The 13,049-nt window shown below is 50.8% G+C and overlaps 2 protein-coding genes across 2 annotated transcripts; one reads left to right on the top strand and one right to left on the bottom strand.

The window, feature by feature from the left end:
- Positions 1–4,517: 4,517 nt before the first annotated feature.
- GUITHDRAFT_82291 (hypothetical protein) lies at positions 4,518–5,693 on the top strand (the record flags this gene model as incomplete). Its single annotated transcript, XM_005819370.1, has 2 exons — positions 4,518–5,402; positions 5,451–5,693. 2 exons carry the CDS (start codon positions 4,518–4,520, stop codon positions 5,691–5,693), a joined length of 1,128 nt encoding a protein of 375 aa, XP_005819427.1.
- An 82-nt stretch (positions 5,694–5,775) lies between these two features.
- On the bottom strand, positions 5,776–9,956 carry GUITHDRAFT_121376 (hypothetical protein; the record flags this gene model as incomplete). The annotated part of the gene is made up of 17 exons (XM_005819369.1): positions 5,776–6,379; positions 6,431–6,615; positions 6,657–7,196; positions 7,247–7,291; positions 7,342–7,684; positions 7,735–7,920; positions 7,979–8,284; positions 8,337–8,402; positions 8,450–8,518; positions 8,563–8,692; positions 8,746–8,868; positions 8,916–9,060; positions 9,123–9,238; positions 9,291–9,383; positions 9,581–9,700; positions 9,754–9,848; positions 9,892–9,956. 17 exons carry the CDS (start codon positions 9,954–9,956, stop codon positions 5,776–5,778), a joined length of 3,231 nt encoding a protein of 1,076 aa, XP_005819426.1.
- Positions 9,957–13,049: the final 3,093 nt, after the last annotated feature.

Genomic DNA, 13,049 nt, shown 5'->3' with positions numbered 1-13,049 from the left:
GTGAGGAGAGAGTCATGTTGCTCAAGCAAAGGTTGATCGAGATGAGAAGGTCCCTGGAGAGGTCAGAGCTTCAAGTCAAGTGCTTTTCTGCTCAGCAGCAGTCATGCTCTCGTGCCAAACAATGCCAAGCTTCATCCCTAGTGAACTTTGTGGAGACTAAGAAGTATCAGAAGAAGCGGTTGAGCCGCATGGCCAGAACCCTTGGCTGGGCAAGACGGCGACATGTTGGTTTCCTGAGACAGTTTGAGGCCTATCGTCGTTTTCATCGACAAGTGCATGCTTTCGAGAAATTTGTTGCTAAACTGGACATCTTTCGCAAATGGATTCTGATTGGGTTTGCGGGCTTGGGACTGACAGTCCTGGTGCCCTCCACCCTTGCCCTCGCTCTTGTCGCGCATGTCGCAGATGTCTACCGTCGGTATCGGTCTCGGCAAGGGAGAAGGAGCATGAGATTCTTGTGGAGCTCCTACGGTACCAGGCAAGAGATTCGCGAGCAGGTGTACCGCGTCGACCCTCTCTTCGCCCAGCACTTTCTGTTCAACAAAGAGACCATAGCCGGAAAGATCGCCATGGTGTTCCGCGGGCGAGGGGAGCAGCATGAGTCGACCTTGTTGAAAGTGAAGAGAATACAAGAGGCAGGCGCTGTCGCTGTGATCATTGTCAACGAAAAAAACAGAGCCTTCTCCCCAGTAGTCAACACTGAAAACTTCGCCATCTTTCAAGATATCTCTATTCCTGTGGTTGGGATCGCAAGCAGCGACATGCAGTACCTTACCGATGGAGTGCTTGTGCAGTTGCAGTTCAGATATGCTCTCCCCAAGCTGATCGGATTGGAGAGAGTGACTTACCTGTTCTCCCTAGATTGCCTCCTTCCTCTCATCTCGCACTGTCAAAGGACGAGAGGATGGTTCGAATTGGTGGTTCTTGCAAGAAAAATGCTTATGGTCCTAGTGCTCCTTTTCTTCCAGCTCGCTCCCAGCATCCATGCCATTCTCTACCTGGTGGTCAACTTTGTGTTTTTCACCCTGATGATGATGCGGCCATATGAGAACAACCTGGTGAACTGGGTTGAAGTTTTGAGCTCCACGTCTTGTCTCATCTCTTCCATCTTGGCCCTGCTCGTTGTGGTCGTCTTTCAAGACCCGAAGCAGGTTCAGCCCTTCGCAGCTGCTGTCCCTCCGCGACAAGACCTCCTGGAGGGCCTGGCTGCTGCGATCTTATTCAACTTCCTGGCGTTCAGCGCTGCCATGGCAAGCTTCCTCGTCGTTCGCTTGATGCGCGATGTGTACCTGCTGCTCAAGCGATGTCTCGCTGGAGGCAAGGTGGCCGACCACTACTTGACAAGCACCAAGAAGCCTCCTGTACGCCATATCTCACATAACTTTGTTTCTGCCCTGCACGCTCAGAGAGAGCTGTTTCGAGTGCTGCCGTCCTCGTCCCTCTGCCGCTCCTCCCTTGAAGCTGTGCGATGTGCACTGCAGGAGCAGGATGAGGAGAGAGGCAGAAAGGAGAAGCCGATCCACAGGAACATGAGCAATTTCCCGTGGTTTTTTCAGCACAGCAAGGGGCAAGCAGGCGTTCAGCTCTCAAAGGATCTCCTCGCCTTCATTCATTTCTCAGCTCGATGTACCATCGAGGTCCCGGCAAACAGTGCGGGGGAGTTTCGCTTCAGAGCTTCGCAGGTGTGTCAGAGTCTAGCCACTTGTCAAACTTGACCTGCTCTCAGGACGTCGGCATCTGCTCATGTAGTGCCGACGGAACGATCTGGAAGAAAGACGGTTTCTTCTCTCCTACAGGGGTCAATGAAGTGGAAAGAACGACGACGCGTTTCTACCTCTTTCGCTCCCTCCCCTCTTGGCAGGCTCAGGACGAACTCGCTTCGCTCTGGAGCCACTCGTCTACGCGTGCTCCCAGCACGTTTGGGCGTTGGTTGATAGAAGAGCGATACCCCTTCACTCTCATACGGCACAGCGAGAAGAGCTCGCAGGTGCGGAGACTTGAGAATATGCCCCTCTCATGTTCTGTTGGACATGGTTGACATGTGGCCCTCTCATTATCTGTTTGACATGCTTGTGGTATTGCTGACTTTTTTGACAACTTCAGATATGGTTGACACAGAAAGCGGCTGTTTGTCTGCTACCAGGAGCAAGGGCGGTAAGAGAGACTGGAGGGAGGCAAAATGAGAGGCAGGGAGAGCAGGAGAGAAGGAGGGAGGGAACGAGAGAGGCAGGAAAGGAGGGAAGAAAGGAGGAGGACGGCATTTTCTGTTCATGTAATGGCTTTCAAAGATGTGGATGGATGAACGAGGGTTTTCGATCCTGGACTTGGCAGAAAGCAACAGCGAGCAGCTGGTTCGATCAGCTCTTGATTCGCCTTTCAGCTGCGCCATTCAGGCCATTGGAGCCAGCAAGGTAATCTCTTGCCCCGGTCTGCCAAACGTGAGTGATGATGCAGCACGCGCGGCGGAGGGGCTCATCGAGTCAAGCTTGGCTGCTCGAGGTGACCCTCGGGTGTTGACTTGTTCTTCAGTGACGGCATCTAGGCTCCTAAACCTGCCTCTGCGCTCGCTGCAATCAAGATGGTCGACTCATCGAAGTCGCATGTTCTTGTGTCGCTGAGGCCCTGCAGGCGTTGCTGGCGTCTGCTTGCAGCCAAGAAGCTCCTGAGCTCAGCATTCACACGCCTCCTAAATCAGTCAGGTGCGAGGTGAGTTGTCGCCTCCTGCCTCTGATGGCTTTGGCAGCTCGGTACGTGAAGAAGCATCGATATCGCACGCGTCCGGGCAGTCAACAGTGACCAACTCTAACGTGATAGACTGGAAACGACCAGGCAAAAGAATCAGCAGATGACAGCCATGCCTCCGAATGTGGGTGTACAGTAGCATGTTGTTTATTTTAAATAGATGGTCATAGATTCGTCGTTTAGGCGGTAAACATGGTCAACCTGAAGATGCGTCATCGATGAGTTCACAGTTTAGCAGTCTCACATTCTATTCATGCGATTCTTTCCTTCGTTCTGAAGCTGGGACGTATACTTGTTGGGTAGTTGAGTCCATCCATCCAACATGGTTGTGGGTTGAACGCGAGCCTCTTGACAGTCCATCTGCTATCATCAATGGTGTTACGAAAGTCATGCAGATGCTCTTAAAAACACAAAGCACGTCTATCATCAACCACGAGTCTTCTTGTTCCTGTACTACATCATGTAAACCAAGTCTGTCTAACAATCGGTTGCTTCCACTCCTCTACCTCCTCCTTCTCGTACTTCCAATCTCCCTCGCCTTCCTCGTTCTGTTCTCCTTTAGAGTCCTCGTCCTTGCCCTCCTTGTCCACATCCCCATCATCCTCGTCCCCACCCTCCTTGTCCACATCCCCATCATCCTCGTTCTCCTCGCTTGTCCACATCTCCATCCTCCTCCTTCTCCTCGCTTACCTCAAACTGATTGCGAAGTTGATCGAACATGTCGCGCCGGAAATAGTCGTTCAACCTCTACCCCACCCCCTCGAAGAAGTTCAACTACCCACCATATACCACCAACCGCATACATAGAAGAGACAGCAATCCAATTGGGTAGTGACATATTATCTGTCCTTTTCATTTTTCTATGTCTTTTCCTGAGGCGACCTCTCCTGACTAATAATTGTGTACCATGATGCCACTACTGTACTTGCTGATCCTTGATAAGTAAACTTGACACTGGCCCTCACCGGCCGCCCAGGCGGCACACGCCGCGGCTGGACCAAGGCCCTCAGGCGTGCCGACACGCCGGGCCGCCGGAGTGGCAGTCAGTGTACGGGGCCCGGCCCGCCCGGCGGCCGGCTCGGCGGAACTGATGAGAGCGGCCCGGGCCCGACTCGACTAGTCCGACAGGGTGCAGCTTGTCAGAAGGTATATGGGACCTGGGGGTCCAGAAGTGGAATAGAAGGGGTAGGGGTCATTCAATCGTCGCTATTTCGAGATGGCGAGATAAATCAAAATGTGAGTGATGAATGTCGACTGTGCGGAAATGCAGCATGCCGAAGCGAAAGAGAAAGATAAAGGAAGATGGGATGGAGAAGAAGAAGTGGAACTGAAGTGTAGACCACGAGAAGCAAGCTTCAAGGAATGAGAAAGAACGGAAACAAAAATATATTTAGAAGCGACCACAGAAAATAGGGCTAAGTGCTACGTTGTTTCGGGAATCACAGAAGGGATTATGACGAAGATGTGAAACGGGATGAAGACACTGACATTAACTCAGGCCAAGAGCTTCTTACGGAACTCTCGAGGATGAGGAGGGGGACAGAGGCGGGCTTCAGGAGATGCGTCGGAAAGCAGCTGGTAAGGAATTGCCCATTTATGAAGTGAAGATGACCGGTGGAACAGAGGAGGAGGAGCATGTCAGTCTCTGGAAAATATTAGCTTTGAATGCTCACGCCTTCAGCTATGGATTGTTCTACGCTTCTGTCGGCGTCATTGTCTTACCCGAAGAAGCACTGAAGATGTTCCCCCAGCAGCACGCCATCTACCTCGCCGTCATGCTCGGCATTGCTGGAGTGTCGCAGCTGGTCTCGCCCTTCGCCGGGTATCTATCAGACCATAGCACAAACTCGATGGGCAGGCGCATGCCCTTCGTGCTGGCCGGGAACGGGGTTCTCTTCTGCATGGTAGGATGCCTGTACCTCGCAAGGAGCATGGGCTGGGGCCTCGTCTACTTGTTCCTTCTCTTGATCGCTATCCTCGCCCTCAACGTCGCCTACACAGGCTTCACCGGCCTTGTCTCTGACATGATCCCTGCCGATCAGATGAGCGTGTGCTCAGGTATCATGGGAGGATGCACAGCCATGGGCGCTGTGGTTGGCTTGATCTGCATCGGCTTCCTCCTGCCAGTGGAGCATGCTTACTTCCTGTACGCTGTAACCCTCGCGATCTGCACCCCTCTCACATGGTACGCGGCCAATGAGAGGAGGCATGACTGCGCAAGCTCTGAGATCGACTGGAAGAAAGTCCGCTCGGCCTACTTGATTTCTCCGTCTTCGCACGGAGATTTCTTCTGGGTGTTCATTTCACGAATGTTCTACTACATGGCAGTTTCAGTGCAAATCTACATCCTGTACTATTTGCGCGATGTCATGACAGAGCAGATTGTTGTCGACAACGCAAAGTCTTGCACTGCGATCCTCTGCATAGTCTCACAAGGATCGTCAGGGTTGGTCAGTCTTGTTGCCGGAACTCTTGCAGATCGAACTGGACGAAAGCCAGCCATCTATACAGCAGTGACGGTGATGGCACTAGTTTACATCGGCTACTGCTTTGTGGACACGTACAGCATGGTCATCCTGCTTGGCATCTGCTATGGGGCTGGGAACGGCATCTACATCTCAGTGGACTACGCCCTAGCCGTTGAGTGCCTCCCCTCGCAGGTCTCGTCTGTTTGGACAAGCATCCGGCGTGACGTTTGCTTGCAGGAGTCCGACGGCGCCAAGGATCTCGCCTTGTGGGGCGTTGCTGCCTTCCTTGGAACGATGTTCGGCCCCTGTGTAGCTGGACCTCTGCTAGCATGGCTGGGGTATCAGCCAGGATCAGAGCACTATGCCTTTATAGGCTACGTGGGAATCATGATGTGTGGAGTCCTCTACTGCATCGGCTGCGGTTCAGCTCTTCTCTTCGTGTCCAAGGGAAATGCCCCGAGGTTGAGCCGCCAGTCCCGATGAGCCTCCGGCAGCAGCGGCTCACATCTTCTTGTAAACATCTTGTTATAACACTATGAAACGCCTGCAGGCCGCCAGGACAAGCTCACGCGCGAGGCGAGCAAGCACGGAAGCGTTGCCTGCAGATTGGACACTCCAGCGTCTTGCCCAGCTGATCCTTAGCGACTCCACATATCGAATGGCAGCTGTTGCACTCCAGGAGCAGCTGGGAATAGCCTGAGGCTCTCGCCTTCTCCTCGCTTGCCGATGGCTGCAGCTCAGCGAGTGGTTGCCTGACATGCTGCGCGAGCTCCCGCGCGATTCGTTCGTCCTCTTTGCTTGTGTCGGAACTGGACGTCGCCTTGACGCCGCAGGAATCATCTTCCAGCGGCCTCCGAGAAGCAGTGCCTTGCTCGTTCCCGGTACTGCTGGTGTTGGTGTTACAGTAAATTTCTTCCTCCTCGTTGCTTTCCTGCTCACTCTCCTCGTCCTCTAGCTCGAGCTCGAACATTTTTTCTTCCCACAAGGAGGTCTGGCACGCGCTTCCTCCCTCCTGCCGTCCGCTGTCGAGCTGAACCAGCAGCGTCGGGCATCCCTTAACGAGGGGCTTGAGCAGCTTGAGGACACAACTTGATGAGACTCTGCCTTGTGCTCCCGTCTTGCAGCTGGGCCTATCGCCCCCGAGCTGGGAAGGAGCTGATACGGATTGCCTGCAGCAGGAAGGCATCAAGATCTCTCACGCCATCCTCCCTCTTGCTCACCTTCCTTCGCCTTTCTCCTCGCGACGCTGCTGGTCGAGACACGAACTGCCAACGGGAGAGAAGAGAAGCGATTTCACTCGCTGCTGAGGGAACTTTGACAGATAAGTATTGCAAGCCTCGGCCGCCTCTTCTTCGCTCTCAAAACGTCCCAGCTCAACAATCTTATCGTCTGCCTCCCCAGAAAGCTGGGAAATGTCAAGAGACGCGATGAGACGAGATGGATCACCTTGCTGGGGATGGAGACTTTTCCAATAAAGCTCCCGTCTTCTGCTCTTGAGACATGTCGAAGTTTCTTGGCAGAATTCTCTCCTTCATCCAAGCCCCCGCTTACCTCGTCAACTTTTCGTTTCTGCTCTCCTTCATGCACACACGATGATGCTAATTCTACCGCGTGTTTTGCACTTGGCCGCTTCAATCCTTGGAGATGCATCTTCATCTTCATCCTCAGCTCTCTCATCATCTCGTCCTGTGCGACAAGTTGCACAAGAGGCTTCACAGACAGCAACGACAACTCGTTCAACTTCTTTCGGTCAACTAGCTCGCTGGGCACAACATGCCCTATGGTGACGAGCAGTCGATCTCTCGGAGAGAGAAACAAGTCTCGGACGTATCGGAAGTCCTGCGACGGCCAGATAGGAACTTTTAAAGTCGAGGGCTCAAATTCTCTCGAGGGTTCAAGGCTGTCTCGACGCCTCCTCATAATCTTGTAGATGCAGAATGTCGTTTGCATCTGAATCAAACCTCCAAGGACGAGATTCTCTCGCACCTACCGCAGTTTCAGATGGTTACGGCACTTGGACCTCCTTCAGAGCTCACCAGCAGACGCAGCCTTCCGATCAACATAGTTTCTTGAACGAGGGCCTTAAAGGTGAAATCAACTTTCCAACTCACATTCCACTCTCTTTCTCGACCTGGAACAGCAACGCCTGACACTTTTCACCTGCTACTGCAAGGTCGACATCAATCACTCTTCTTCCTTGACGCCATTCGTATCCGTCGAGTTTCTTTTCAAATTCTTCGCACTTGTACTTGACACTTGTGTAATGAGTAGTGAAAAGCCCTGATTGAGAGCTGTAAACCAGCCATCGATCCACTCCCTTTCCGGCGTCATCTGATACATCTCCCTCATCGTCCAAGTCTTCTTGAGTTTGTGCATCTGCACCCCCTTGGGAAGGATTTCCTTGCCCAGAGTTCTTCTTTTCCAGACATTCGTCGCAGAAATGCTGCTCAAGAATGTCTAACTCTGACAAGTATCTAAGGAATTCAAGTGAGCAAAGGACCACAGGCAGGCAAATGGTGTCTACCCGCAGCACAACTGATGTTGCCAGGCTTTACACTCATCGCATTCCACCCACAGGTCGGATTCTGTCTCTCCGTTGCAGATGGAGCATAACCCATGATCTGCCCCGATCTCAATGAAGTGCTTCTTTTTGTGCTTGTCTCCGTGATGAACTTGTAGGGTGTTGTCTTGAAATGTAGTTGCTTGCAGCCTGAGCAAGATTATCAACTCGTAACAACATTCAGTCGCAATGCGCAAATTTGAATTACCCATTCTCTGCTTCTTCCCTTGCATTCTCAATGGCTGACAAATGGGTGTTTGCAGGTGCTTCGCTTAAAGTTTCCAATCTGGATTCTTGGATCTGATTGTTTGGTACTTTGTTAATGATTTCAACAACAGATCCTCTCTCGACTCCAGCCGGATCATTCTCTCTCGAAATTTTGTTTGTGAAACTCTTTTCGTTCTGTGTTTCTATCTGTTTTTGGACAGGCGATGAATCTTCTCTCAAGACGTAGCTCTTGTACTTTTTGTACAATTCTTGCAATTCATTCATCGGCCTTCCCCTTCCTCTAAACCTATACACCATTGAAGTCATTTTCATCGGAAACAGAGGCAAGATTGGATCACAGTTTCTGGAAGTCATTCCAATTTGTAGCAATGAAGTTTCCTCGTAACAATTCTTCGTTGGCCAAACTGGTCACCTCAGTCATGGGATTCGCAACTTTACAGGATAAGATCACATCTCATCTTTCAGCCCATACTCGTCGAGAGTGTCGAGGAACTGTGAAAGTCCATTCGCCATCATCGACCTGCATGCAATTAGGACGGACGAGCACATGGTGAGTCGCAAGACCTCATATGAGCAGCTTCTTCTTCTGCTCTTCTCAGGTCAACGTCGGGATAATGTTCCTTGATGGGAGCCTCGGCTCCTCTCTTATACGAGCGATACATCTGCTGCAAGTTTGACATGGGGACACCTTGACCTATCAGATGGTCACCCTTGAAACTAATTCAAGATCGTCGAGCCAAGATTCACCTCGAAAAGCTCTTTGGAACTCGTTCCATCCCAACATCCCACTTCCATCGTAGTCGTCTTCGCAAATTGGAACAAAACCAGGATCGACCAACGCCCCTCTTAAGGTTGGCAATATGTGTGTCTCTAGATAGATGATGTGAGGGCAGTACAGCAGTGAATATCTCTCTTACCTTCAGGGCAGAACTCCTGTTCGTTGACAGCTTCCAAATTTTCTCCTGGCTGCAGCCTTGAAATCTTGGTGGACGTTGGCTGTGAATTGGTTTTATGACTCTTGTTAGGTTTTTCGATTGGTTCTGGTGAAGGTCCTTCGTTTGACTGCACGACACGTGAACAAAGATCAGAGGTAAAGCAGGAGCGTCGATCAAGTACACCTGCACCTCGGACGGCCTAAGATCATAGTCGACAGACTGAGCACAAGAATATGATCCCATCGGGTAGATGTAGACTGCCTGGGAAGGGTACGCTTGTACGACAGGAACTGCTGTGTAAGAAACTACCAAGTGTAAACTTAGCAAACAATCCCGACGACGAGCGGATAGTCTCACCGTTCACTGGATGTGATGAAGCTGCTTCCAGTGTAGCGTCACGAGGCATTCCATCCTTTTCATTGAGATCCTGCTCTTGTTTCAGTTCTAGTACTGTTCATACATTGAGAAAACCTTAGCCGATTGCCAACGGATCCCGCAAGTGAGTGCTCCCGCTGATATCAAGAAGTTCTGATAGTGTTCATGATTATTCGGTTTATACCTATGGCAGATATCAGTCGAGATTGCAACTTTACAACAATAAGAGCAGCATTACTCATCAGGAAAGTTCAACATCTGTGGGTTGATACCCGTTCCGAAATGCAAGATTGCAGCGGCATCCCACACACGAGCAGCATCTTCGGGCGTTTTGAATGAGCATCCTAGATTTCTTTGTGTAGAGTTCACACAGAGACGAGCTTGCCACTTCCCTATCAAGCCAAGGCTGTAAAGACGAGCTCAGCCCCATGCCAGTTTCAATCACCTCGAACTGTCTTGCTGACTCCTCGGTAGTGACTAGACTTGGGAGCTCGTGGCTTGGGAATGGGTCCCACGTACATACTCGACGATTCCATATTCCTGCAAGCAAGTCAGCTTGAGTTAGGGCAGCAGATTCGATCACTGAGATGACTCGTCATCTGAATTGCTAGAGATCGGCTCGTTCATCGCCTCTAGATCTTCACTCATTGTTTTTGAAGCTTCGTGGCTGTTGGTCCTTGATTGCGATTCAGCAGTATCAGACTTTCAATTCACAACCAGAAGTTAGATTGTATTGTCTCAGGCCATAGAATATCACTCCTCAGCGACGCGATTTGCAGAGCGGTTCTCTCTGCAAAGCCCCAAGTAATTATCCTGAGGGAGAAAATCGATCAATCGAGGTGCATCAATCGAGGTGCAGAGAACAGAGTTTTCCATTTCTTCGTGATTGAAATGATACACGGGATACGTTCTAGCACATGAATCTATGATGATGTTTTCAAGGAGAATGAAATAGAAGGCGAAGAGAAAGAAATGCATCCACTTTCCAGTGCATCCTGACATTCAGGGAAAGGGCTCTGTAGCGGTGTCAAAGATCATCCTCTATCGTATAACATCTTCCCCATCAAGCTACCTGACCATGCACCGTAATGTGAGAAGAAGTCTAGCTCATCCAAGCTCTCAACCACAAGCGGGATTGCTGGGATAACAAAAAATTTCACAACTTTGACCTGACCACTGCTTTGTCACATTTAACATGCACCGTGACTTTCCACCCCAACAGAGGCAGCAGATCTACAGTGATTGCCATCGAATACCTCTCCAATGCCCTCTCTTAAACCGTCTTTACATATCCTCTGACTTGGTCTCATCCTCCTTTCCTCACTGTCCGCAACCTACTCAAATCATCGCTGTGCAGGGGGGATGATAGGCAAGCTCCCGGTCCTCTTGACTTTGCCGGCACATTTCTGCATTTCAACCCTTGCAGTCAATCAAGGTCTATGACAGCTTCACATCGAGACGCTCTCAGTCTCTCTCCTCCTCCTCCTTCCTCCCTTCCCCCCTCCCCCCCTCCCTGGCAGACCCGACATGCTGCCCGCCGCTTCCAGGCAACCACCCACCCCACTCCTTTCCTGACTCTTGAACCCTCCACCCCATGTTGCTAGCCTTTTCCACCCCCTGTTGCATTCATGGCCAACTCGCGGTAATCTTTCATCTCGATTGTTACTGGGACAAAATTTCCACCCCTTACCCCTGTAAAGTTTTTCTTAATTACTACAAAATATATTAAGTAAAAATAAATGATACTGATTAAATTAGAGAGAATACCCACCCCACACTAGCAAAATCGAAATGAACACCCCATCTGTGATTTAAAACTTCCGAGATGCTTCAGACCCTTCTATTCCTGCTAGCTCCTACCAAATTATACCCTACCCCCTGTTTGGAGTAAAAAACTACCCCACCCTTTCTCACAGACTCTACCGGCTGATAGCTTCGCGAGTTTGACAGCTTTCACTACCCCACCCTCATTTTTACAGTTTCACACACCGGTTATCTGCCAGAAACTAACTCGGACCGTTGATTCCGCCGTTACTGATCCGACTGTGACCCGGCGGCGGTGCTACGCCGTACCGACTAGGCGGCTCAGTAGTACTCAACTTTGAGTAAAAGGCTACTAACTACTAGTAGTACCGTCACAGTACTACCGCCGTAGTATAGTCCGTAGTCGGCTGGGCAGCGCGGCCGCCGCCGCAGCGCATTTTGCACTGGCCATGAGGGGACTTTGAGCTTCCGGAACCGTCAGCGGCAGGCTACTGGAGGCGGATGGCATGGGTTAATCCTGGACTTCAGCATGTCACATGTTTTTGACACCGGACTGGGCCTCGCTCGGTCACCGGCAGCACAGCGGAAGGTCCGAGGGCATCGTAATGCATATCATCGCGGCTCAGCACGTCCCGCCAAAGACCTTCGCAGTACGTCTCAGGTGATCCGACTTGCAAAATTGAAACTTGAAACGCCGCCGGATGCATGATCCGGTCCAGGACTCCGGGATCTTTTGTCACAGCTCAAGCCTGGCCTCCCTGTCCTTGCGGCTGCTATCATCGCGGATGCATTCCGGTATGCGCCGTCTCCGAAGTTCCTTCGGCGGCGGCCACAGCGACATCGCTGCCGCATCATCCCCGAGTCAGTGGCGCGGGGGAATTGTCCTTCAAGCTTTGGCCTGTGCGACAGTGTCAGGGTCAAGCCTCCTCGACTCTCCTGATTCTCCTCGTACTGATCATCGGATCTTTCACTAAATGTTGATCGGATCATCCGAGTCTCGGTCGGAACTCCTGGGCGTGCCACGGTGCGCCGGCGGCTTCCCCGGGCGTGCCACGGTGCCACGGTGTGCGGCCCCGGGCGCTGCCGCCCGTGCCGCAGTGCGGCCCGGCCGGCAACTTGACCGTGTGAAAAAAAAAGGCGAAATGGTGTAAAACATAGAAAAATCCCTGAAGATAGGGCACCACAAGCAAGACGAGAAAAGCGGGATAAGATGTATTGAATGAGACGATGATGAGATGAGATGTATAGAATAAGATGATAATGATGAGATGAGATGTATAGAATAAGATGATAATGATGAGATGAGATGTATAGAATAAGATGATAATGATGAGATGAGATGTATAGAATAAGATGATAATGATGAGATGAGATAGAATAATTGATAGAAAAATAGAATAATTGATGGAGATAGAATAATTGATGGGGATGAATATATAGAATGAGATGATGAAGACGGTAGTAATGGCGACGATGAAGACGATAATGATGGAAATGCTGGAGACGACGATGATAATAATGACGATGACGATGACGATGACGATGATGAGGACGATAATGGTGGTAGAAGATAACAAGAACCATCATGTATTAATGTATAAATACGTGGGCAATAATAAAAGAAACGTTGAGAGGTTCAATGAGGAGTTGGGTGATCGAACATGAAGAGGAGGGGGGGTAGAGATCTTCGTCGTAGAATCGCTATCTATCATTATCCTAGCGTTGAGACGGACTGAGACAATTTGCAGGATTCGACAAACAATTTGATTCAAGACCATAAAATCGTGAAGGTCCCGACCAGTGGGAGGAAATGAGAGTGTGCTGGGCTATCGTGATTGTGACCGCCCTGATTCAAGGTCACGGACTTCGTGGACGGGAAGGAGGTAAAGTATGGCAGCTTCCAGCAGGCAGAGGAGGAGGAGGAGGAGGAGGAGGAGGAAGGAAGTTGATGATGAGGCTGCGAGGAGGGATGGAAGA

The sequence above is a fragment of the Guillardia theta genome (assembly GCF_000315625.1).
Source record: "Guillardia theta CCMP2712 unplaced genomic scaffold GUITHscaffold_227, whole genome shotgun sequence".
Lineage (NCBI taxonomy): Eukaryota > Cryptophyceae > Pyrenomonadales > Geminigeraceae > Guillardia > Guillardia theta.
Note: the sequence above shows the minus strand (reverse complement) of the source record. Positions and strands in the feature narration are given on the sequence as shown.